The 23517-nt window shown below is 31.8% G+C and overlaps 1 protein-coding gene and 1 long non-coding RNA gene across 5 annotated transcripts in view; one reads left to right on the forward strand and one right to left on the reverse strand.

The window, feature by feature from the left end:
* Positions 1 to 206: 206 nt before the first annotated feature.
* Positions 207 to 23517, reverse strand: part of LOC107071190 (protein kinase C-binding protein NELL1) — an 82562-nt gene continuing 59251 nt past the window's right edge. The window contains exons 3-14 of one of the 4 annotated variants that reach the window (XM_015329964.2): positions 19460 to 19610; positions 18551 to 18833; positions 18265 to 18420; positions 17924 to 18146; positions 17654 to 17845; positions 17243 to 17362; positions 16421 to 16681; positions 15968 to 16342; positions 15630 to 15889; positions 15265 to 15507; positions 11877 to 11897; positions 207 to 8990 (exon numbers count right to left, since the gene is read on the reverse strand). In XM_015329964.2, the coding sequence (XP_015185450.2) occupies positions 7839 to 8990; positions 11877 to 11897; positions 15265 to 15507; positions 15630 to 15889; positions 15968 to 16342; positions 16421 to 16681; positions 17243 to 17362; positions 17654 to 17845; positions 17924 to 18146; positions 18265 to 18420; positions 18551 to 18833; positions 19460 to 19610 (3437 nt within the window). In that variant the 3' untranslated portion in view covers positions 207 to 7838. Of the gene's footprint in view, positions 8991 to 11847; positions 11898 to 15264; positions 15508 to 15629; positions 15890 to 15967; positions 16343 to 16420; positions 16682 to 17242; positions 17363 to 17653; positions 17846 to 17923; positions 18147 to 18264; positions 18421 to 18550; positions 18834 to 19459; positions 19611 to 23517 lie in introns of all 4 variants that reach the window. The other 3 variants (XM_015329968.2, XM_015329967.2, XM_015329966.2) reach the window with 3 other exon arrangements.
* On the forward strand, positions 18741 to 22446 carry LOC149032612 (uncharacterized). The gene is made up of 3 exons (XR_016176485.1): positions 18741 to 18875; positions 18985 to 19237; positions 21935 to 22446. It is a non-coding gene; the product is annotated as an uncharacterized LOC149032612 (long non-coding RNA).

Below are 23517 nucleotides of genomic sequence, written 5' to 3' on the forward strand. Positions count from 1 at the left end.
ATCTAATTTTACGTTGTATTTTTACGCTAGGAGAAGAATTTTTTTTTATTTTTTTTTTATTTTTTTTTTTTTTATTTTTTTATTGCTTTTAAATTCTCGCTCGCGATACATGTGGGGAAAAAATACTGCAAAAAACGGCAGTGTTGGACGCGATACTAGTTTTATGGTTTATTTTTTTTTTGTTTTTTTGTTTCTCACTCTCACTCTCTCTCTCTCTCTCTCTCTCTCTCTCACTCTCTCTTTCAATCTCTCGTTTTTTTTCTTTTATTATTTTTGCTTTTCTTTATTTGTTCTTCTAATATAATATGACGAATCGTTGCATCTATATAAATTGAATTAAAAATCCAAATAGAATTATTATCGCATTCATTGAAATAAATAAATAAAAAAAAACAAACAAATAAATATTATTTAACGCGTTAAGCGCCACACGAATATTTAGGGAACTTTCCCGTCAGGCCACAAGTGTTATTTTGTATTGAAAAAATGGTAGCATGTCAGTCACATGTGACTGACGTGGCCTTAATAGAAAGTCAAGTGTCAATCACCGATGACCAACGTGGCGCTCAACGTGTTAAATTATTCTTAAATACTATGGGTCACAATCAGTCCGATACACACGTCTTTAAGTCAACGAATTATCTTATACCGCCATCTGTTAGAATCTTATCGAACTAACAGAGCTAATCATGGCTCTTTGTTAATAAACAAATAATTCGCAATAAAATAATATTGCGATTATGAATTGAGATATAAACAATCCTATCTTTCAAGTTGAATGAAATTGCACACACTGTGGAAAATTTGATTAAAATCGGTTCAGTAGTTTAGGAGTCCATTGCGGACAAACAACGTGATACGTAATTTATATATATATATATATATATATATATATATATATATATATATATATATATATATTAAGATATTCAAACAGATAATATCGCGATGTGAGAATAATAATTTGTATTTTTATTCAAATTAAATCTCATTATTAATTGTAGAATACGTTGTCATCGATTTTTCTACAAAAAAATAAATAAATAAATAAATAAAAGTAGGAATCTTTGTTATCGGGACATATAAAGATTTAGGACGAAACGGTTAGAATGAAATAAAAGTTGTATGTAAAAAGTAAACAATAAATCATGTTATCTAGTCTTTTATCTATTATAGTCAAACTTGCTCAATTAATTTGGCCATTCTAAATAGTAGTAGTCCTAAAAAAAAAAAAAGAAAAAAAACGTTTAGTACCGACAGGTAAATAATACTTATTATTAATATAATTTATATTTTAATATAGTAATTAGTCATTGTTGTAATAAACAGTGTAATGATAGCATTAATGATAATGATAGCGAACTAATCAACTCTTTTCTTTTTGTTTAATTTTTAATCTTGTCATTTTATCTCGTAAAAATTGTAACGTAAACTTTGTTCCTTTTTTTCTTGCTTTTTTTTTTATTGTTTAATCGTTGTAAGTAGTCATTTGTTATTAATTGGTATATTTTCTTGGTAGCAGTAGTAATAATCATAATCATAATCATAATAATAATAATAATAATAATAATAATAATAATAATAGTAATTAGTAGTAATAGTATTTCATTGGTGTATAATAATAATTGTAGGCATCGCTAGTATTATTTACTTTTTTTAGATGACTTTTTTTTCTGTAATAATTCTAAAATGTATATTCGTAACTCACTCGTAACATTTCTATCTCTCTCTCTCTCTCTCTCTCTCTCTCTCTCTCTCTCTCACTCGGTAAATATTAATTAACAATTAATGAACTGTCGTATATTAAATACGCACCTATTTCATTCGTTAAACATTAAATAACGCTACTGAGATAAGCCACCTGCTGAATTCTTTGATACCCATCGATAGACATATTGTTATTGTTTTTTTTTTGTTGTTTTTCTTTTTTCTTTTTTTTTAAATACTCAACTAACGAATTACGAAGATTTACTCTTTTTTTTTTGTGTCTATAATTTTTTTTTTTGTTCTTTCGTTCGAAAAAATGAACTTCAATGTAATTTTGAAAATCAACTCGCCCCCTCCCCTCTCGTTGAATCCTATTCCCACAACCTGTTCTAGAAATACGAAGAGATTTTTGTAATCTCACGGATTTAATCATCGTTTACTATTTTATTTATTTATTTATTTATTTATTTATCTAATTTTATCTATCTATCTGAACAAGTAAAAATGATAATATAAATAATCTTTTTTCTTTTCCGTTTCGTCCATCATCTTTTTTTTTTTTTCTTTTTTTTTTCTATAGGCTTTTCGTTTTTCTTTGTATGAAAGAATTTTTTTTTTATGTAATTGCTGCTGTTAGTTAAGTTGTGTTGTTGTTGTTTTTTTTTCCGGTCTTCTCTTCACTTTCATCATATCATCTCATTGTAAAACGTCATTTTTGATAATACTTACACACACACATGATATATCGAATAATACGGTATGCCCATATGTAATCATTTGTTTATAATTTTTTAATATTGTTTTATATATATATATATATATATATATATATATATATATATATATATACTCTATGTTATTTTTTTGTTTATTAATGTTTTTTTTCTCTTTTTTTTTTTTTTTAATACGTCATCAAAGAAACATACCCCCCGCCCACCCACCCCCCGTCATACATACACATATACACAAACTCGCACAAACACATAAACGTTATTAGGATAATTCGTACGAGGAGTTTTTTTTTGATACATTCACACGTGTTACACACGCAAGGCAGATATGCACGTTTCATTCATGCTCATCAATTTCGCGATTATTTATATTAATAACATTTCTTTTATATGTTGATTTTAATAATAAAAAAAAAAAAAAAACAACAAAAACAAAACAAAAAAATATTCTTTATTTTATTCTTTTTTTAATACTTCTTCGTTGATCCACAATCATTCATTTTATTTTACCACACAACGAATAATTTTATTCGACAATCTTGTTTGAATCAACAATGATTTGTTGTTTAATTAATTTTGTTTTGTTTTTTTTTGTTTTGTTTTAATGTTTTCAAATGTTTCAAATGTTTCTTCGATGATGATCGATGACGATTGTGAAAAATGTTAATGATTGACGACAATAATAATAATTAATTATAAAGATAATTCATAATAATAAGAGAATTAATAATAATTAATTAATTAATTAATTAATTAATAATAATACATACATATGCCTTTCTAATATGATACTATAACATTACAAGACTATATACAATCAGAGCAACAGCGTTATTTAATAATCGTTATCGTTTATTTAATATTTTATTTTATTTTATATTTATTATTATTTTATTTCTTGCTTTATTATTATTATTATTTTTTATTATTATTATTATTATTATTATTATTATTATTATTATTATTCTGGCCTGTGTATTATTTTCTGTTTATTATTTATTTCTGTCTCTCTTTTTTTGAAAGATCGGCTCGCCCGAGGCTATATATATGTATGTATGCATGTATGTATTGTAGTAGTTAGTATGTACATACAATCGTATATGTACTTACGTTATATATGTATGTATGTATGTATGTATTTATGTATATATGTACGAAGTGCTTAAGGCGAAAGAGAGCTCGATTTTTTTGAATTTGTTCATTTAGCTAAAAGCAATTTTCATCTTTTTTTTATCTCCCCATTTTTCTTATTTATTATTACACTTACTATAGTTGCTGCTCGATCATGTTGTTGTTGTTGTTGTTGTTTTTTTTAATTGTCTTTTTTTTTTTCACAATCACATAATATGTCAATTTGATTTCGTTCAATTCTTCTTTGTTTTCAATCGAGAATGAGTAAGGATCGATATAATCTTCCTAAATCGATCTCATCAATTTTTGCTCGTGTGAAATTATTTTCTTCCTTATTACAAAAGTTACGTTTTAATGTGCATGTGTATATATATGTCTATGTATATGTGTGTTTAATTAAAATTAACAATCTTTTTTCTTCTTGAATCAATTCAATTTAATAAAATACAATCAAATATTATTGCACGATTTAAAACAAAACATTTTTCATAAACGTTACTTTTTGCAATTATTAACAAATTATTTATTTATTTATTTATTCGAATAAACTTCACACGAGCATAAAATATGCCTCGTTTTTTTTAAATTTATTTTTGTTATATATTTCGTTATTCATATTAAATCGCCACATGTGTATACGTGTGTGTGTGTCTATGTATATATATATATATATATATATGTATACAAGTTCGTGTCATGTAACGTAACGTAAAGTAAATGTAATATGTATATATCCATGTGTGTCCTCATGTATAATCTTGTAATTCACTTTTTTTTCATATTTTATTTATTAGTATTATTATTTTTTTTCGCATTACGTACGCATCATAATCATACATATATATATACATATACATATATATATATATATATATATATATATATATATATATATATATATATATGTATATATGTATATACCTTGTTTACTTTTAATCTTTTTTTTTTTATCTTTTTAATTATTTTTTAAAGGTTTATCATTATTATTATTATTATTAATTATTATTTTTTTTTATTATTATTATTATTCTTTAATTCTTCGTTAAATTTATATATATATATATATTTTTTTTATGTTTCTCTTATTAGTGCCTACTTATCGTTTATAGTCAATAAGGAATGTTGTTTCTCAGTGGTCGTGTTTGGGTCGAGCGAAGATAAAACAGAATATCGATCATCGTCCGGTGTGTCACACGTTGACAATTATTATTATTATTATTATTAATATTATTATTATTATTATCATTATCATTATCATTATTACTATTATTATTAATATTATATTACTATTATAATTAATTATTAATATTATTATTAATATTATTATTAATATTATTCATTCATTAATTAATTTACTCTCTTTTTAAACGGCAGAGATAGGGAGGGGGGGGATCAGATGGGGAGAGTAGGTGGAGGTGAATTTTGATCAAAGGAGAAGGAAAAGGAAGAGAATGACCTTTCTGTAATCGGCGAAGAGAAAAGTTGTTGTTGTTGTTGTTGTTGTTGTTGTTATCGTTAATAAAATGTTTCCTCTTTTCCTATTTTCTATGTTTGCTACTAGGCCATTTCATTTTGTTTCTTTTTTTTTTATATATGTGTAAGTATCGTTGTATCAGTGATATTATTATTTGTATTATTTCATTTTGAAATACTTCGTGGTTTGCGTGTTTAGGCCTCGATTAAATCTACGTTAACGATTAGGCAATCACGAAGGTATAAACAATTAATTTTATTTATATTTTTATTATTATTATTATTTTTTTTTTTCCGATGAAAGAACGAACAATAATGATAATGGGGTTGAAACTTTTCCCTTCACCGTGTATAATTAATCGACCAAATTTTTCTATAGGCGTGGGTGGATCGAGCATAAGAAGCCTTGTGTATTCGCCATTGTTCATTCGTCCACGTCATTTGTTGTCAATTTTATTCATTTGTTGGTCGTCGCGTTTAACGACGATGCTATTATAACACATTTAATTATTATTATAATAATAATAATTAATATAATTCGAAAACGTCGATGTCGTTTATATTTTCCTTTTTTTTTTTCATTTTATTTTTATTTACTTCTTTTAATCGTCTCATTGATTGGAAAGTTTGGTGAATATTTTGTTTGTTTGTTTTTTTTTACTTTCCTCACTTCTAATCGTTTCCCCCCTCTCTCCCTCCCCCCATCTCACACACTCTCCCACGATCCTCTTATCAATTATTTAATCATTATTTTCATTCTCGAAAGCGTATATCTATTATGAAATATAATCATAATCGTTAAGCACACGTAGCTTCAACGATTACTCGAGATTCAATTCTTATTTTATTTTATTTTATTTTTCATTTCATTTTGTTTTTCTTTTACCTCCTCCTCCTCCTCCTCTTCCTTCTCGGTTAATTAGAGTATCGTAAATAAATGTGTATATTGTCTTGAGATATGATATAATCATTCTACCGATCATCATCATCATCATCGTAATCATAATCATCATCATCATCCATAAAATGTATATATATATACATATAATATATGTATTCCAGATAGATATCTTTCATTTTGCATGTATGTATATTATTTTCTATATTATTACCGTCTATTTATTATCGTCCATCTTGAAATACTCCAGAAATATAATAATTAAAGGATATATTCAACATCGAATAAGTTTCATACTCGTTTCATCCACGTTTCATTCACGTTTCATCCACGTTTCATCCCTTCCACCTATTTTCTTTTTATATCATCGAATATACACATATACATACATACATACATACATACATACATACATACATACATAAACACTCTCACACACATACATATATGTATATATATATATATATTTTTTTGTTGCAATTTATGTTTCTATAAATACGCAATTGTAATACACGCTCGGGGGTTGGAAAGTATGGAGGAAGGGGATGGTTTGTTTCTTAAACGTGTTTTTGTATTTCTAGAACATTTCTTCTATCATTCTCGCGAAATTATGTTTCCTTATCATACGCAAATATATATATACATATTATTATACAGAGTAAACCAATCAAATGTATGCACTTTTTGTTTGATTCTTATTGATGAAATTTGAATGTATTCCAAAAAAATGTTTGTTTAACAAACAAACGGATGGATAGATTTAATTGATTCACTCTGTATAATATTATCGCTTACTCTCATTTTCTAACACGATTCAAAAGAGAAAGTATTATACTTTTGCATGTATATGTTATGTGTATGTTAAGTTCGTATGTATGCATGTATGTATATTTGTATTTGAGTATATATTTTTTTCCTCGTAATCCCTTTTAATGTTGTCGTAGTAGAATCAATGAAAAAAAATGGAATTTTTATACTCTTATAAGGCCCAAATATTGTGCGCTACCAGTGTCGATGAAAATTACGCCGAAATAAGAGACGAAAGTGTGTTCTTGTTGTTCTTGTTCTTTTTTTTCTTTTTTTGTCTTTTTTTTTTGTTTTTTGTTAATTTTTATACATAGCTCGTTAGTCGATAAATCGTACACGACGATTAAATACATATAAACGATTTTTAACGATTCGTATTTAAGATTCGTTTATCAATCATTTGAAAACATTGATAAACAAATCTATCATCATGATATATATATATATATATGTATGTATGTATATATATCGAAAGCTCATAGAAAGCTCGGCTAAATGCTCCTGCTCGATCCACGTTAACACGATCGATCATCGAAAAGCAGAAGAAGAAGAAGAAGAAGAAGAAAACATTTTGTTCTTTTCTTCGAAGGTCTAGGTGGGGTGTGGTGTAGGAGGGCAAGGGATGAAGGGTAGATTTATTTGGAATAGAAGTAAAGGAGGGAGAAAGCCAGCGAACTCGAATCGATCCTGCAAAAATTAGGAATCTACGAATTCGGGAAGCACTAAGGCAACCTCGCGACTCCTCGAATTTCTATCCTGTTCACCATTGGACATTACACGTCTCCATTTTGTTTTTTTTTTTCATCATGTTGAAACATTCCTTTAGGTTTCTTCCTTTTCTTTCTTTCCCACTTTCTGTCTCGTTCTCTCATTTTTTTTATTTCGGTAATCGTCGTGATTTGTCATGCTTGACGCAAACATTTTGATAATACGATCTCCATCTTAATATCCTACCCATATTTTCTTCAAACAAATCCTTTTTTTTTTTATTTTACGTCACGTGGCATGCCTTACCGAACATCTCGACGAACATCATATATATATATATATATGTCTCTCTCTTTTCTAACTTCCCTCGAAATTGGGTTCCTTCAAGTTGGATTAGCACGTAAAAATGATTCGTCCTTGTCGTATTTGTGACGGCGTCCAACCGATTGTTGAGTTAACGAGGATGATGATCGACGATCGCGAGAAGAAGAAACAACAACGTTACCGGTAGTAGTAGTAGTAGTAGTAGTAGTAGTACTAGTAATAGTAGAAGTAGTAGTAACTTTACGAGCACCTGGATAATCAGTAGCGACACTGTCAACAACACCTTCTTCGTTAGAACTTTTGATCGAATTAGACGTTTTCGTGGGATACGTTGAGAACTCGTCTATCGTTGACGAGGAGGATGGGACGAGTAGGGTGACAGTCGAGGATGATGTTGATGTTGCCGTTGTATTGCTGGAAGAAGAGTCTGAGGATGTGGATGAGCTGCTGTTAGAATACGAGTTCGAGGATGATGATGAAGAGAAGGGGCTAGACGAGGTTGACAAAGAGGAGGAGGAGGAGGAGGAGGAGGAGGATGAGGTTGATGCCGTTAGGTGGCGAGTCGTTTTAGCACAGTCGTTATCGAAATCGTTTCTGTCCTTTGTATCAACGATTCCCAAAAACGAAGAAGCGTTATTTGTAGATGGTGTCGTTGAAGTTGAGCTTGAAGTTGAACCTCGCGACACCATCGACGACACCGTAGTTCCACCGATGCTCTGTTCACTCCTTATCGTCGTTGTTGCTCGTTGTTGTTGTTGTTGTTGTTGTTGTTCGAAGAATCGGGAACGACGATTGTTTCGCAATTGGCCGAGTTGTTGTTGCTGTCTGTTGGAATTGCCGAGGTAAACCTCTCTACCTGGGCCCGATGATGAATTAATTCCCGATGACGAGGATGATGATGATGATGATGAATAAGGAGTGGCAATGGTGGAGGATGATGATGATGATGATGACATCGACTCGAGTTGATGTTGCTGGTGCTGTTGCTGCTGTTGTTGGTGCTGTTGGTGCTGTTGGTGATAGGCCCTTGTGGTGACCGCTGATACAACTGCTTCCTGTGTACCCTCGACCAATGACCACCCCGAAGAGTCCGATAGAGGCTGTACGAGAGACTCAGGAACACCGATTGTAGGATGTTGCTGTTGCTGTTGGTGCTCGAAACCCAGATCGCCAGCACAGCCGTAATCGTAGCTGCAGCATAGCTGCCCGTCCTGCGGATAGTTTCGTTCGTTCTCGGGTTAGAACCACGGCGGAATGAAGGAACCCCTATCTATATACTCCGACTTTCCTTTTCTTTTTTTTTTTGTGCACTCGTGTATTTGTATGTTTGTGTGTGTGTACATGTGAGTTGGTGGGTGGGTGGTTGTGTAGTATGTGACTTTGCGTGGGCTGTGTTGATTGATTGGTTGGTCGTGTGTGCGCCTGTCTCTCTTTTATATCATTTTATTTTTTTTTCCCAACTTTCATCTTTTTTCTTTTTTTTTTTTTTTGACAAGAGACGAAGAGAATTGTTCTTTTATCTTTTATATAAAACAATAATTATTGTTTTTCTTCATTATATTTCTTAATCACAAAAACAAATAGTCAAATTATTAGCAAAGAACTCTTTGGCTCTTGAAAAAAGACGAGAGAAGATTAATGGGTGTGGTACTCGTCCAACATAGTATGCAATTCATTGTTTATCTAAACAATACCACTTCGTTCCGCCGTGGATCAAGGGTTTAAAGATCGATACGATCGATAATTAATCATCATCCGTCGTCCCAATTATTATTTTCCTTTGTGACGTCCTAGTAGCGTGTATTGCCGTTCCAAATCAAAACTTCTTAACTTTTGATATTATTCGTCAATCAAGGTATTTTAAGAACAACACGTTCCAAAATAAAACGATCACAATACAATAATCGTAATGACAATCATGCTCTGACATTCGAGAAGGGGGTGGAGGGAACAAAACAATGAATTTCCATAATATGTTTCTCGAGACCATTTAAAGACAGATCTCTAAATTCTCACTACGCTCATTCTTCGATCCTGGCAAATTATTGAGAATTATACATGATAAAAGATGAAATTAAAAATTAATATCATTGGCAAATCACAAGATAATTTTTATTAATTTTATGGTATAGAAAAAAAATATGTCAACTCGCCAGGATCGTTGTGCGAGCTTATTGACAGAAATAGAGAGAGAGAGAGAGAGAGAGAGAGAGAGAAAGAGAAAGAAAGAAAGATAAAGAAAGAGAGAGAGAGAGAGAGAGAGAGAGAGAGAAAGATAGAAAGATAGATAGATAGTTTAATAAAAAAAAAAAAAAAAAAAAAAAAAAAGTAATAAACTTTCAGTGCTTCTAACAAATCTCGAATGCAAATCAGAGGAAGGTGGTGCAAGAGAGGCTCTCGAGTGTAACACAAGAAAATTTCGTTAAATCAAAAAGAAAAATTGAAGAAGAAAGTAAGAAAGATTAGAATACGACACAACCAAAGAAGAAAAAAAAAAGATAAAAGAAATAAAAAAAAAAAAATAACTTATTCAAGATGCAGTCCGTGTGTGCTTAGTGTGTGTGTATCAAGTAAAAATACGTGTGGACAAAAGTATATTTGTGTAATCGTCTCCTTCGTGCGCTGCAAAACGACCATAAACGAGATACAAAAAAGATATTGACAGAGGGGTGGAGGTGTGGGGGGAGGGGGTGGATAAGAGAAAAAAACGTGAACGGAGAACCCCCGTTTAGAAACCCATCATTCGCTTGTTACCACCAATAAGACAATAATAATATGTGTCGAAGTGTGCGAAGGTTCGACAGGGGTTAAAGGGGTTGGGAAGTTTGAAAAAAGGATGTTTTTTTTTCTTTTTTAGTAGGAATAGAAAATAGTAATTGTACGATTAGGTACGTAGGTAGACGAGACACATGCAAATTTTGAAAAAAAAAAAAAAAAATATTAGAAAAACGTGCAAAGAGAGTTGTAACCATTGCACGAGAGACAGGGTCCCATCCTCTCGTTCTCGACCGATCGTTCATTCTCATTGTTCATTTCGATTAATCGAACTGATCTAACTGAAAAATTATAGGTAAAATTATATTAAACAAAACAAAAAAAGAAATTAATTAATGAATAATTAAATTAATGGTGTTAATCTCACACGAGATAGATCAAAAAAAAAAAAAAAGAAAAAAGAAACGTATAAATAAATCTATTAATAATTGCAACACAGCAACTAACCGCGAGTAGAATTTTCGGGATGGGTGGGTGGATGTGAGGGTTGATAAGGTTTTTTAAAGTAAAAAAAAATTATTAAAAAAAAAAGTAGAAAAAGGGGTAGGTGTTAGATGACGTCACGGTCGAGAACACTCTCGTGGAAACGCGACGAACGATCATGCTGCGTGCTCGCGAGTCTCTCTCTCGAGACAAGAAAGCTTTGTGTGATCAGCGTGCTGCGATCGACGAGAGTCCTCTAAAAGATAATTAGTACGAATTTTTGTTGAGACTTTTAGGGGAGAATAGGCAGGCTTAGATAGAAGTAGAAAGAAGTAGAAAGAAGTAGAAGTAGAAGAAGAAGAACAAAGTAGAAGAAAAGAGAGAGAGAGAGAGAGAGACAGACAGACAGACAGATAGGGAATAGGGTAATGTTGGAAAGATCAAAACAAATGTGATACTTTTAATAGGACAGAAGAATAAAAATCAAAATGCAACACAACAACAATAACAACAACAACAAAATAAGAAATTAACAAAACTAAACGAGCAAGTAAAGAAAAGAAAAGAAAAGAAAAAAAATAGAAAAAAAAGTCGAGCGATCGAATCGATGATAAATAATTCGATTTTTAATAACAAAGCAGGCAATAATTGTTAATATAAACTAATTAAGCACTCGAGCTCGTTTTGTCGTGGTAAGTAGATAAAATAGTTAACAACTAATAGAGTTTGAAATAAAAAAAAAAACAAATCAACAAAGAGTATTATATATATATAAATATATAAATATATGTAAAGGTTTATAGATAGAAAAGAGACAGAAGATATAGAGAGGCAGGTAGATTATAGGTGAGGTAGAAGTGACGTGATTACCGATGCACACAACACGCGCTATTGCTCACCAATTGGGCGCAGTACGGCACCTGCAAGGATACCCATCGTTAGGCTATCAGATTAGTCATCACGGGCAAAAGAAGGTTTTTTTTTTTCTTAAGGATTAATTCATTTTACAGCAATGATAATGTGTTAATAACGGGCATAAAATACACAAAATTTCTATTCATTTTTTTCCATCATTATATTCACATTTCTCATTCATTATTAGTATGATCATTTAATTGTATTTTTTTTTTTTTTTTTTATTTTTATTCACCAATCTTCACTCATCGTCGAAGGTACTCGCATCTCATTTCTTCCTATCGATCGTTTATATCATAATTATAATTATTTTAATTATTAATTATAATTCAATATTGTGTATCAATATAAACAAAAATATTCGTTTGCATTGTTTTGCATTGGTTTGCATTTACTCCTTACAGATCGATAAGAATTATTAATGGAGTACCATCGAGATAAGTTTTTACAAGCTTGTCATGCTTGAAACGGTCGATCGCTAGAAAAAAAAAAAGAAAAAAAAAATATAGGGTCGGGTCCTTTTTTTTTTTTACGATTAATAATCAGGCAGGAAGAAAAAAGATTCGCTAAGATGATCCATGCAGGGCCGACCCCGAAAAGCACACGCGCGATCGTGAGATCCTCGGCTAAATTCTTCGTGCGTATGTAGGACGAGTACGAAAGATTGAATTTCATTTTTTTTTTTTTTTCAAAATACATTTGTTCACTTATCAATTGAATTATGAAATTTGTATTTTTTTGTTTGTTCAAAAAATGCAAACATTTATCAATCATCATCGTCGTATCGTACAAGACCACAACGCACACTTTGGAGATAAAAAAAAAGCTTCGAATTAAAAAAAAAAAAAAGGACAAAAAAAAACATAAAATAAAAAGCGAGCGAACTTGTCTTCAAGATTATATTATTGTTTAAATTAGGATCAACTTTTTATTAGCATATAACTCGATCGAGATATTAATTGTGTTTGTTCGTTAAATATTATTTATTTATTTTTCAAATCAAACGAACGAACGAACGAATGGACGAACAAACACTGTGCCACGTGTGAAATGCGACAATGTAAAAATGTATCGCACGAGACAATAAAAAGAAAAATAGAAAAAAAAAATAGAAAAGAAATATACATAGATAAACAAATTAGGCGTCTAATTTTTCAATTTTTGTTTTGTTTCTTTTGGCGATTTCTCAATTATGGCAAATAATCATTTGTAGCGAATAAATAATAATAAGAATATTAATAATAATAATAATAATGCAGCCGAGAATATTATCACATAACAAATATATTATTATTATAGCGCGATGAAAAAAACGGTGGGCCCCACACGCAGCGAGAAGAGATTTCATTTAATTTTACATTTTTCATTTTACATTTTACAATTTATTTATTCATTTTATTTACTAGACTTATTTATTATATTAAAAAAAAAAAAAAAAAAAAAAAAACTATTCTTAGATTTGTCTCTTCTCTCGGCGTTAGATAAAAACAAAAAAAAAAACAAAAAAAGATAAAATAATTAAGATTATGTCAGCGTTATAGGCTCTGCAAAAAAATCTCGAGTCGCGCGTTATAAACATCGCAAAAGGAAATAGAAAAAAAAAAAAAATAGAAAAAAAAAACCAATGAAGTAAAAAAATTAGTAAATGGCATAACGAAGGCTAATATATCGTAAGATTAAAAACAAGATAGAGAGATAAAAAGAGAAAGAGAGAGAGAGAGAGAGAGAGAGAAAGATAGAGATAGAGATAGATAGATAAGAGAGAGAGAGAGAGAGAGAGAGAGAGAGAGAGAGACAAGAAGATTAGTCAGTACGAATCTTGCATTATACTACTGACGATAATTAATTAATTAATTAATTGATTGATTTAAGAAAAATTTTGGTTAAAAAGAATCTGTGATAGAAAGAGAGAGAAAAAGAGCGAGATAGAAAGATATAGAAAGAGAGAGAAACAATGAGAAAACGATGAGGTGTGTGTTTGTATGTGTGTGTGTGTGTGTGAGTGAGAGAATATATATATATATATGTACACGTGGCGGAAATGAAATTTTGATTAAATTCATTTTTTATAATTAGATAATAATTAATTATTATCAATGTGTACTGTGGATTTTTATACAATTGCATATTTTGCACGAATGAATTATAATTTATAATAATTTTATGCATATATTTAATTTGACAATTTATAATTAACAAATTTATGATTAAAAAAAAAAAAAAAAGAAATAAAATTAATATCAATTTCGTTAAGAATAAATTCATAAACAATATATATGATTTCATCGTAATGCAAATTGTTACATATCTTTAAAAGATTGCACGCATTTAGCATAGGATTGGTGTATCGTTTACATATTATTAACACATATGTGAATGCATTTATGCATTTAATTGCATAAAAATCCGTAGTTGATGAAAATTATATTACTCTCTCTCTGTATGCGTAATATCGAAATACGAAGCTGCTGCAAATAATCAAATATGTTTTTTGTTTTGTTTTTAGCACACTGAAAGCACAATCTCATCTAACGATAAGTAAGAAAAAAAAAACAAATTTGTCATTTTTACATAAATTTGTTGAAATAAAAAAGAAGCTGCATAAATGATATCCGCCACGTAAATATACATGTAAATTGTGTGTAAATCTAAGTTGTGTTATGCGAGATGAATGGCCTGGCGCACAGCAACTCGTCATACACCACTCACATATACACGTAGAGTATATGCAGGGGTGTATGCGTATATGTTGGTGTTTTTTTTTTTTTTTTTTTTTTTTTAAACATTGCAGCGAGCGTAACTTAAGTAGGCAGATGAAAGAACCCACGGTTAAATCGATCAAAGCGAATGTGACATTTTTTTTGTAATTTCATTTACTGACCTTGACGCTCTTGAATTCGAAAGAGACAGAGATAGATAGAAAGACAGATAGATAGAAGAAAGAGAGAGTGAGAAAAAGAGAGAGAGAGAGAGAGAGAGGAGAAGGATTGAGTAAAGAGATGATGATGATGAGAGAAAGAAAGAGAAAAATAGAATGAAAAGAGATAGATAAAGATGAAAGATAGTTCACCGAGTGGTACGACGATTGAATTCAATTGTATGTAAATTGAGAACGCTCATTGATATTTATATTCGATGAAAGATTTCGCGAAGAGAGAGAAAGGGAAAGAGAGAGAGAGAGAGAGTTCTCGAATGAAAATATTCTCCTCTCTCAATATTATTATTAAATTTAACGACCCTCCCGCCCCCGCCCCTAAAATCCTAGCCTTTGATTGTTCAATTCTCGCATGGGAAAAGGACCGACGATCGGATATTTCGTTCCTCAGAGTTGATTGTGGCTGAGATCCTGTTCCTCCTCCTCCTCTTCCTTACCTTGCACTCGCACGTGGTGCATTTGTCATGGGGATCCTGCCAAGAGCTGCCACTGTCGTGGAGAATGCCTGCATAGCTGCACGGCCTTGGATGATTAGGACTCAACAAGGATGTACCATTCAATGCGACTTCGCGAGCGCAAGGATCGTCCTCGCAACGAGGACAACAGTCGCCATCTTCGGTAACCGGATTCGAACAGGTAACCGGTGGACACTCCATTTCCCAACAATCGATCTCACCGTACTGAAATAAATTTCAAAAGATTATAATAATATCTCGTTAGATATTACAGTTAACAAGGGTCGTTGTAATCTTCAAAATATTATTTATGTTAATTTGATTTCCTTGGGTTAGTTTTGCATTACCAGGCACTCGCAAGTCTGGCATTGGTATATCCAACGTTCCCCACTCCTAAAGATCAAATGATGTAGTTCCTGATGTATACAGGATGCCGCAGGATCGCATTGAGGACAACATTTGTCTTTGTGACTACCAGGTACGCTACAATCGCAAGTTGGATCTCTGCAAGTAATCACCCCGTTGTTGCAAGTGCAACGTCTGCAAGGATTGCCTGCTGGTGCAAGAGTATCACCGTTTTTCACTTCTCTATTCTCAAACATACAACCTAAAATAGGAAATTCATAATTTTTGTTAAATAAATTTCATAGTTTATGCGAATTATTACAAACAATAAGAGACTTACTAAGTCTACATTCTTTGTCGGGGTCGTTGTCATCCTTTGGACAGGCACACGAATATCCACCCTCGGTGTTGATACATTTTGCGGTTGGATGACACGTGTGACTCCTCTCGAGAGTTTCGTCGTTGCATTCATCTATGTCGAGACACTGTGTGCCCTGTGTGCTGTAATGCAGAGCACTTCTGTATCCAGGTTTACAGCGACAATAATACCAACCGGGCATATTGAAACAGCTAGACGATTCGTGACATCTGTGAAGATCGCTGGCACATTCGTCCAAATCGAGTTCGCAGCTGTTACCTATGTATCCTTTACGGCATGAACAATGACCAGGTGCAACGCATTCTCCACCATTTTGGCAAGTTTGATTGCAAATAGCTACAAAAGTATAGAGAATAAGTAATCCAATTTTGTTGTATTTAACAGAAGAAGAAGAGGAAGAAGAAGATACTTTACGTTTACACGTGTGTCCATCACCGGAATAACCATCCTCACAAACGCAGTAGTAACTGCCGGCAGTGTTGACGCAGGTAGCATGCTCATCACAGGTGTGATGTCCTGTAACGCACTCGTCCAATTCGGCGCAATTGAACTTGTCAACTCTGTGATAACCGGGAAGACATTCGCACGTATAAGAGCCGATCACGTTGACGCATCTGGTATTGGCGTTGCAATGATGACCTTCCGATCCACCTTGCTGCTTACACTCGTCCACGTCTAATTAAAGGGTTAAATGAAGGTACAACTAACGTATACCTAACTTCATTCTAATTTTACCTCAGTCTCGATATAATATTCAAGGTCTTTATCTCGCATTCATGCGAGAGTCTAGACGATGATTCATCGATCTGTGTTTGTGCGGGTGCAATTTTGTTCTTTTTTTTTTTTTTTTTTTTCTCTTGCCCAAGGCATTAACCCCTCTTCGATTTCCGTCTAACACCCACGCCTTTCGTGACTTTCGTGTTGGTAAGTATATTATAGATATTAGTATTTTGATGATATTTCAACAGTATTAGGAAAAGATTGGTGGTGAGTTATTATTCGTCGAATAGATTTCTCATGCAGAATGTATATGTGTATGAGTGTGTTTCTTGTTATTTGCAAGATTGTCGAACATTAGTAAATCGTTAGAACGTTATAATAGAAATGGGGTTAATGTTATATATTTATAATATACACATATATATTAAAATGTATATATATATATATATGTATATATCGATGCATCGTTTCCGCACGATTTGACATGTGAGTAAGTTAGAGAGAAGCGTTAGGTACCGTGACAGTTATGACCATCCCCTTGGAAACCGATATCGCAGTGGCAGGCGTAGGTCGTCTGGAGATTCAGGCAGGACGCGTTAGCGTGACACTTGTGGCCCTTCGCGCAGTAGTCCACCCCTGATTATAATTGGATTAGTCAAGGCAGATGAAGAGAAATGGTTAGAGATTTAATTAGGGCTTGTTTTTAAATGAATGATTGACGTGCGGGTAAAGGGCTCTGGAAAGAGTTTGTTAATGCTTTTTAAATGCTTTTCGATTGGTCCCGATATATATATATATATTTTTTTTTCAATCAATTTGGATCACAGAATACGCATAATTGTTTTGTTTTTTTGATCTGCAATAGTAAACTGTAAAAAGAATCATTTTGTAATTAAACATATATTGATATTAATGACTGATTTCTACCTGGGCAGAATTTGCAACATTCCTCGGCTACGCTGATTTGTTCACTGGGTGGACAAGGCAGTGGTGGACACTTGGTTTCAGTGTCGAATCTTTGACAGGTAAAAATACCGTCGTAGCAATCGCATTCGACGCATTGCCTCGGTGATACCTTTTCCCCGTGATCGTAGATAATACCGCGCAGGTAACATTGCTCTGTTTAAAAAAAAAAAATGAAATACAAATTAATTGACTATAGATAAATACAATTCTTATTGGATGAACGAAACTTACTCAAACAAATCGAGCAGCACTGTCCCGGTAGAATGACTGGATATTTACAGGGGACGGGAGCACAGGGTGTCGGTCTACACTCGACTTCACCATGAACGCAAGAACATTGTTGGCAACCTTTTTCCCAGATTGCACCGTCCTTGTGAACCGTACCATTGATTCTGCACGATTTTTGGCACTCGCACTCTTCGACCTTGCTTATTCTGTTCTCTGCAACGGCTAGCTGAAAGGAAGGACGTCGATGAGTTTTTCGTTTATTAAAAATGTCACAAAAAAAAAAAAAGAAAAGAAAAGGGACAGGATCAGATTAAAAAGAAAAGAAATATGATTTTACTACCAACCCTTTCTTGCAAATTTCTGAAATCGATCATCAGCCTCTCGACGGTATTCTGCAGTAAAGAAAATTGTCCGCAGGTAGGACAGGTCGAGTCGAGTCTAGGACATTGCGAGAGATATCCATGGGGTCCTGCTATCAGCATGACGTCCTGCAAAGCACCCTGTGCCGCGAAAATCGCACAGAATAGCTCTCTCAGTCGAATGATGACAAATAAAAATCTTTCAAATTTTCATTACATGTCGTAATTTTGATAATAAAAGTGAACGAAACAAATCCTACACATGACTTACCTTGAATAGAAAATGCCTAGCATTTCGTTGTCCAACCCAGAGTTGTAACTGTGGTTGAGTGAAATTCGTGTCAGGTGGGCCTGTTATGATGAGTCGCCTGTAGATTGAGTGACAATCGACTAGTAGCTCGACCTGCGAGCCACTTATACTCATGGCAACCTTATGCCAGGCTCCATCAGCCAGACGAAATGGAAATGCCTCGACGTGGACTTTACCGTCTAAGCGTGATACATAATGTAATCGAAGTTCATCTTTGCGTCCGCTGCTCTGCAGCTCCAAATATCTGTCAAATAAACCAACCAAACAATTCTTCAAAACTTATCAGGTATAAAAATGTAAAACGAAATGTTTAAAAAAAAAACAATAACAACAACAACAAACGTTATGATTTATTATGTCACAATTTATTACTCAAATTGGTATCGAATCAACAGTTACGTTTTGGTTGGTGGTCAAGTGGTCCGAGATGGTTGCTTGCTTGCCTAGATCCGCAAGTGGATAGTTTTAATTGCCACGTGATGTCTACACGTGTGACACCTACGTGTCCAATTTATGTCAGACCAGGTCAAAACGACTAGACACTACTACTACTACTACCTTATCATATTGTATATGCCAACACTACCTAACTACAACTACTTTGGGGTTAAGTGTTTTTCCAAGTGGCACGGATCAACAATTGACACAGTAAATTATTTTCTAACTTATCTTTTTCCTTATTATTATTATTATTATTATTATTATAATTATTTTCTTCATCTTTAGAATTGTAAATGCTTTGTTTGATAATAACAATGAACCATTGGAAAATAAATTAGACTTTGATAATATATAATTTATCTTCAATAATGTTCTATGAAATTGATATTAAAGAAAATGTAGGATTTAATCATAAAGTTTCTATAATACCTATTGTTCCCGTGTGAAAAGGAGACAATCGTCCCGGAATTGGCCTCCTCTTGGCGTAAAGCAGTAGCTATAGTAAATTCCGGAGCCCGCCGGAGTAGTGCAGCCACTCGTTTGAAACTTTCCTCGCTGAGTCGGAGCTCTCTCTCATTGCCTGAAAGTAGTAATGCATGATTATTTCTCAGCCATTACCTACTAATCAAATTGATTTCTATCTCTCTCTCTCTCTCTCTTTCCTTCCTTCCTTACTAAACATTATTTCCCCAACAAATGTTTTTTATTTATATAAAGAAAAAAAGCTCGTTTCATTCGTATCGTGTTTCTATTCTACTCAATGAAGATTAAAAAAAAAAAAAAAAAAAAAATAGACTAAGAAATATTTCTCTACAAACACGCGATACAACGATTTGTAATATTCCATACGAGATAGTAGACAAATGATTATTTTATTTAATCATCTTGCTATAATCGTTAACCTTTCAAATTAGACGAGACAAATTTAACATTGTCAAAAACTTTTTCCATTAAAAAAATGGAAAAAAAAAGAAGAAATGTCGAAAAGTTTGAACAAAATGCTGACCGTTGGTTATCTCAAATGGAAAGTTTTGCTAACTAACGATGAATGAGAAAAAGGTTAAAGAAGAAGATAACAAATAAATTACAACTCTCTTCCCCCATCCCTTCCCTCCTCCTCCTCCTCCTCCTCCCATTTCTGACTATCTTTGTGTACTGTGATGTAGGCCATGGCAAAAATTGTTGTTAGCTCGATGGAGATTATTCGACCTAGGAACACGAGATTCGTGCTGAGAGTTACGTAATCTCGTATTTTACCAACGGGGCTAAATTCAATCCCAATTTTGGGTTAGTACAACTACATTTTTGCGAACCTGAAAGATGATAATACCTTTATCGTGTTATTCTATTTATCACAAACTATATTCATCTCTTTCTCTCACTTTATCTTTATCATTTTCAGCAATAATGAAAACGTACTGTGTACAACGTTTTGCTATTATCATTAATCGCAAAAAGGAGAATGATAAAAGTCGATTGAACTTGGTGATAACGTCGACGCTCGTTTTCCAACTCCACTTGGGGTATTTCAACGTAAAGTTAAATCGTACCAACATTGAAAAAAAAAGCTTACGGAAAGGTGGGGGAGTTGGAATAAAAATAAAAAAAAAATGAAAAAAAAAATCGTGACACGATTTACAAGTGTTTTTTTTTTTTTTTTTTTTTTTAACGATTGACGATTGAGTTGAATTTATCCGTGTGAGTAGTTTTATTTTCTATTTCTTTTTTCTATATGGATAACCTAGTTTTTCCAATTGATTATGTTCGATCGAATCGATGATTAACGAGAAATGACATATATATATATATATATATATATATATATATATATTATGTAATATCGTATAATTAATGATTGTAATTTTGATGAAAGATTTTGTTTTCACGTTTGTTCATTTGAGAATAAGAAATAGAATGATCTCCCCTTTTTTTTCGCGAATAGGCTAATAAATTTCATCTATTTCTCTTGGTTGCATACTTCATCGGCCATTAAAGTGGTACGACGAGAGAAGAGCTCCTTTTACACGTTCGATGTCTCGATTACCTTCGTCCGGTCGGTTACCTTTTTTCTCATAGGGTCATTAAAAGCCACGCGTCTAACGCGTGTTCCGTGCAAACGCGATCGGGAACTATGACAAACGCATGTGGTAGACGACAGAAAAAGAAAAAAGAAAAAAGAAAGAGAACAAAAATAATAAGTAAAAAAGAAAGAGAGAGAAGGAAAGGGTAGACACGTGTGTATCCACCTACGCAAAGACATGTAAATACAGTCTGTGACAAAATTGTATATAAACACTTGTTCGTAGGGTGTTAAATTAGTATCTTCGTTATTTGAAGATGTATCTTATAGAAAATAATATATTTTTGGTTAATTTAATTTTTTTCTATGGTAGGAGAAATGTATGAGATATTTTTCAAAGGTTTAAGGTTTAGGGAAATTAATATTTTGTTTGAAATATAAATTTATGCAACATTCTTTATATAAATACTTGTTAGATTTGTTAAAGTAATGATGAACCTTTGTAATAATAGCATCTTCGTTAATTTAGTATCTATCTTATATAAAATAATATATTTTTGATTAATTTACTAAAAATTAATTTGTGTATCTTTAATAAGGTATTTTTTCAAGGGTTAGGGATATTAATATTTTGTTTGAAATATAAATTTATGCAACATTCTTTATATAAATACTTGTTAGATTTGTTAAAGTAATGATGAACCTTTGTAATAATTTATATTCAAACTGATTCTAATATTTTACACACATAGTTACTTATAAGTAGAAATAATAATAATAATAATAAAAAAAAAATAAAAAAGATGGAGGATAGGGAAAAAGAAAGGTGGACAAGCCAACACAGGCTTCTCTCGTATCGAAAAGCTAACGTGCTCGTGTTTCAGATGCACCGACGGTACGCATAAAGTAACATTACACCTTGCTCGGTAATAAAGCGTCGATTCCTTACGAAGGGCCTTGTTTACTTCCATACTCTTTACAACCCTTAAAGGGACTATAACGAAGGAAGGAAGGAACGAAGGAAAGAACGGAACAGAACATGCCTGGTCAGGCACGAACCAGATCAAGTAATTACCTTACTCTCCACACTTAATTATAATTTAATACGAAATACTGCCATGTTATATAGGGTGTTAGAGAATTAAGAGAATGAAAAAGAAGGGTGGTGTAAAAAAAAAAAAAAAAGGGTATATATATATATCCCTAATTCTTTTTTTTTCCTCACTTTTTCTTTCTATTCTCTCATACTCGGTCTCGAAACATAATCGTTACGCTTGAATTGGCACTCATGCTGCGTTTCCTTTCTCAATTTCATTCATCAAGTATTCAAATTTCTTCTTCTTCTTCTTATTATTATGCTTGTTTTTCTTTACACTTAATTATTTAATTAATTAATTAATTAATTAATATAATTACTATAATACTTTTTTACTATAATATATATATATATATATTAACAATAATAATAATACGCATAATAATAATATAATATGATAAATATAATAATGTAGTAATTATTAAATATAATTTAATAATTATTATATTATTAATATTATTATAATTAATTAAATATAATAATATAATAAATAATACAATAAGTATATTTTTACTATAATATTATTATATTACTATAAATAATTATAAAACTAAAATATTACTAAATAATATTATTATATTTACTATAATATAATTATATTACTATATTACTATTTATTAATATAATTAATATAATACTCAATTAATGAAGTGTAAAGACAATTTGTATAATTAATTACAAAAAAAAGTGCTACTATTAAATTATAATAATAACTTATTAACTTAATAACTTAATTACTTTTTTTTTCACAATTAACATAACCTATCGAATAAATAACCACAAATAAATCTTATCTTTTCTTTCATATCGTAATAGAAATCTTTTTAGTTGCAACAAACTCTGGAACAGGGGAGAAAGTTTGAACAGGCTCCTTTACTTTTCTTCAGATATTTTTCAATTGTAAACACACCATCGATGGTAAGAAGGCTATTGTTCGAGAAAAAGAATACCTAGGATATCGATCTTATAGAAGAAAATAAAAAAAAAAAAAAAGATAGAAAAAGAGAGAAAAGTATCAAAGGAAAACAACAACAGTTGTCTGTCTCATGGACGATCAAACGAGATCAGAAAACCCATTTTTCCCCGTTTCTATGTAATAATACAAAAGGGCTGCTGCTACCTCACGAATTGATGCTCTCCCAGCTTTTGGGGGAACCCTCAAAACCAACAGATAATAATACGCACACCTTATTATTCTACTTTTACTTTTTCCACCCTTACAATCCCAATCCTCTATCTCTCTTTCCTTTTCTATTTTCTTTCTCTAATTCTCAGTCAGTGAAAATCTTATTCTCCACCCCAAACCTCCCCACCCCACCCCCCACCACTCCCCGCTTTTTACGTTGGGAAAACTTTGACACGTGTCTCTGT

This window comes from Polistes dominula, unplaced genomic scaffold (genome assembly GCF_049000335.1).
Source record: "Polistes dominula isolate Pdom_NZ unplaced genomic scaffold, Pdom_raw_medaka contig_73, whole genome shotgun sequence".
Lineage (NCBI taxonomy): Eukaryota > Metazoa > Arthropoda > Insecta > Hymenoptera > Vespidae > Polistes > Polistes dominula.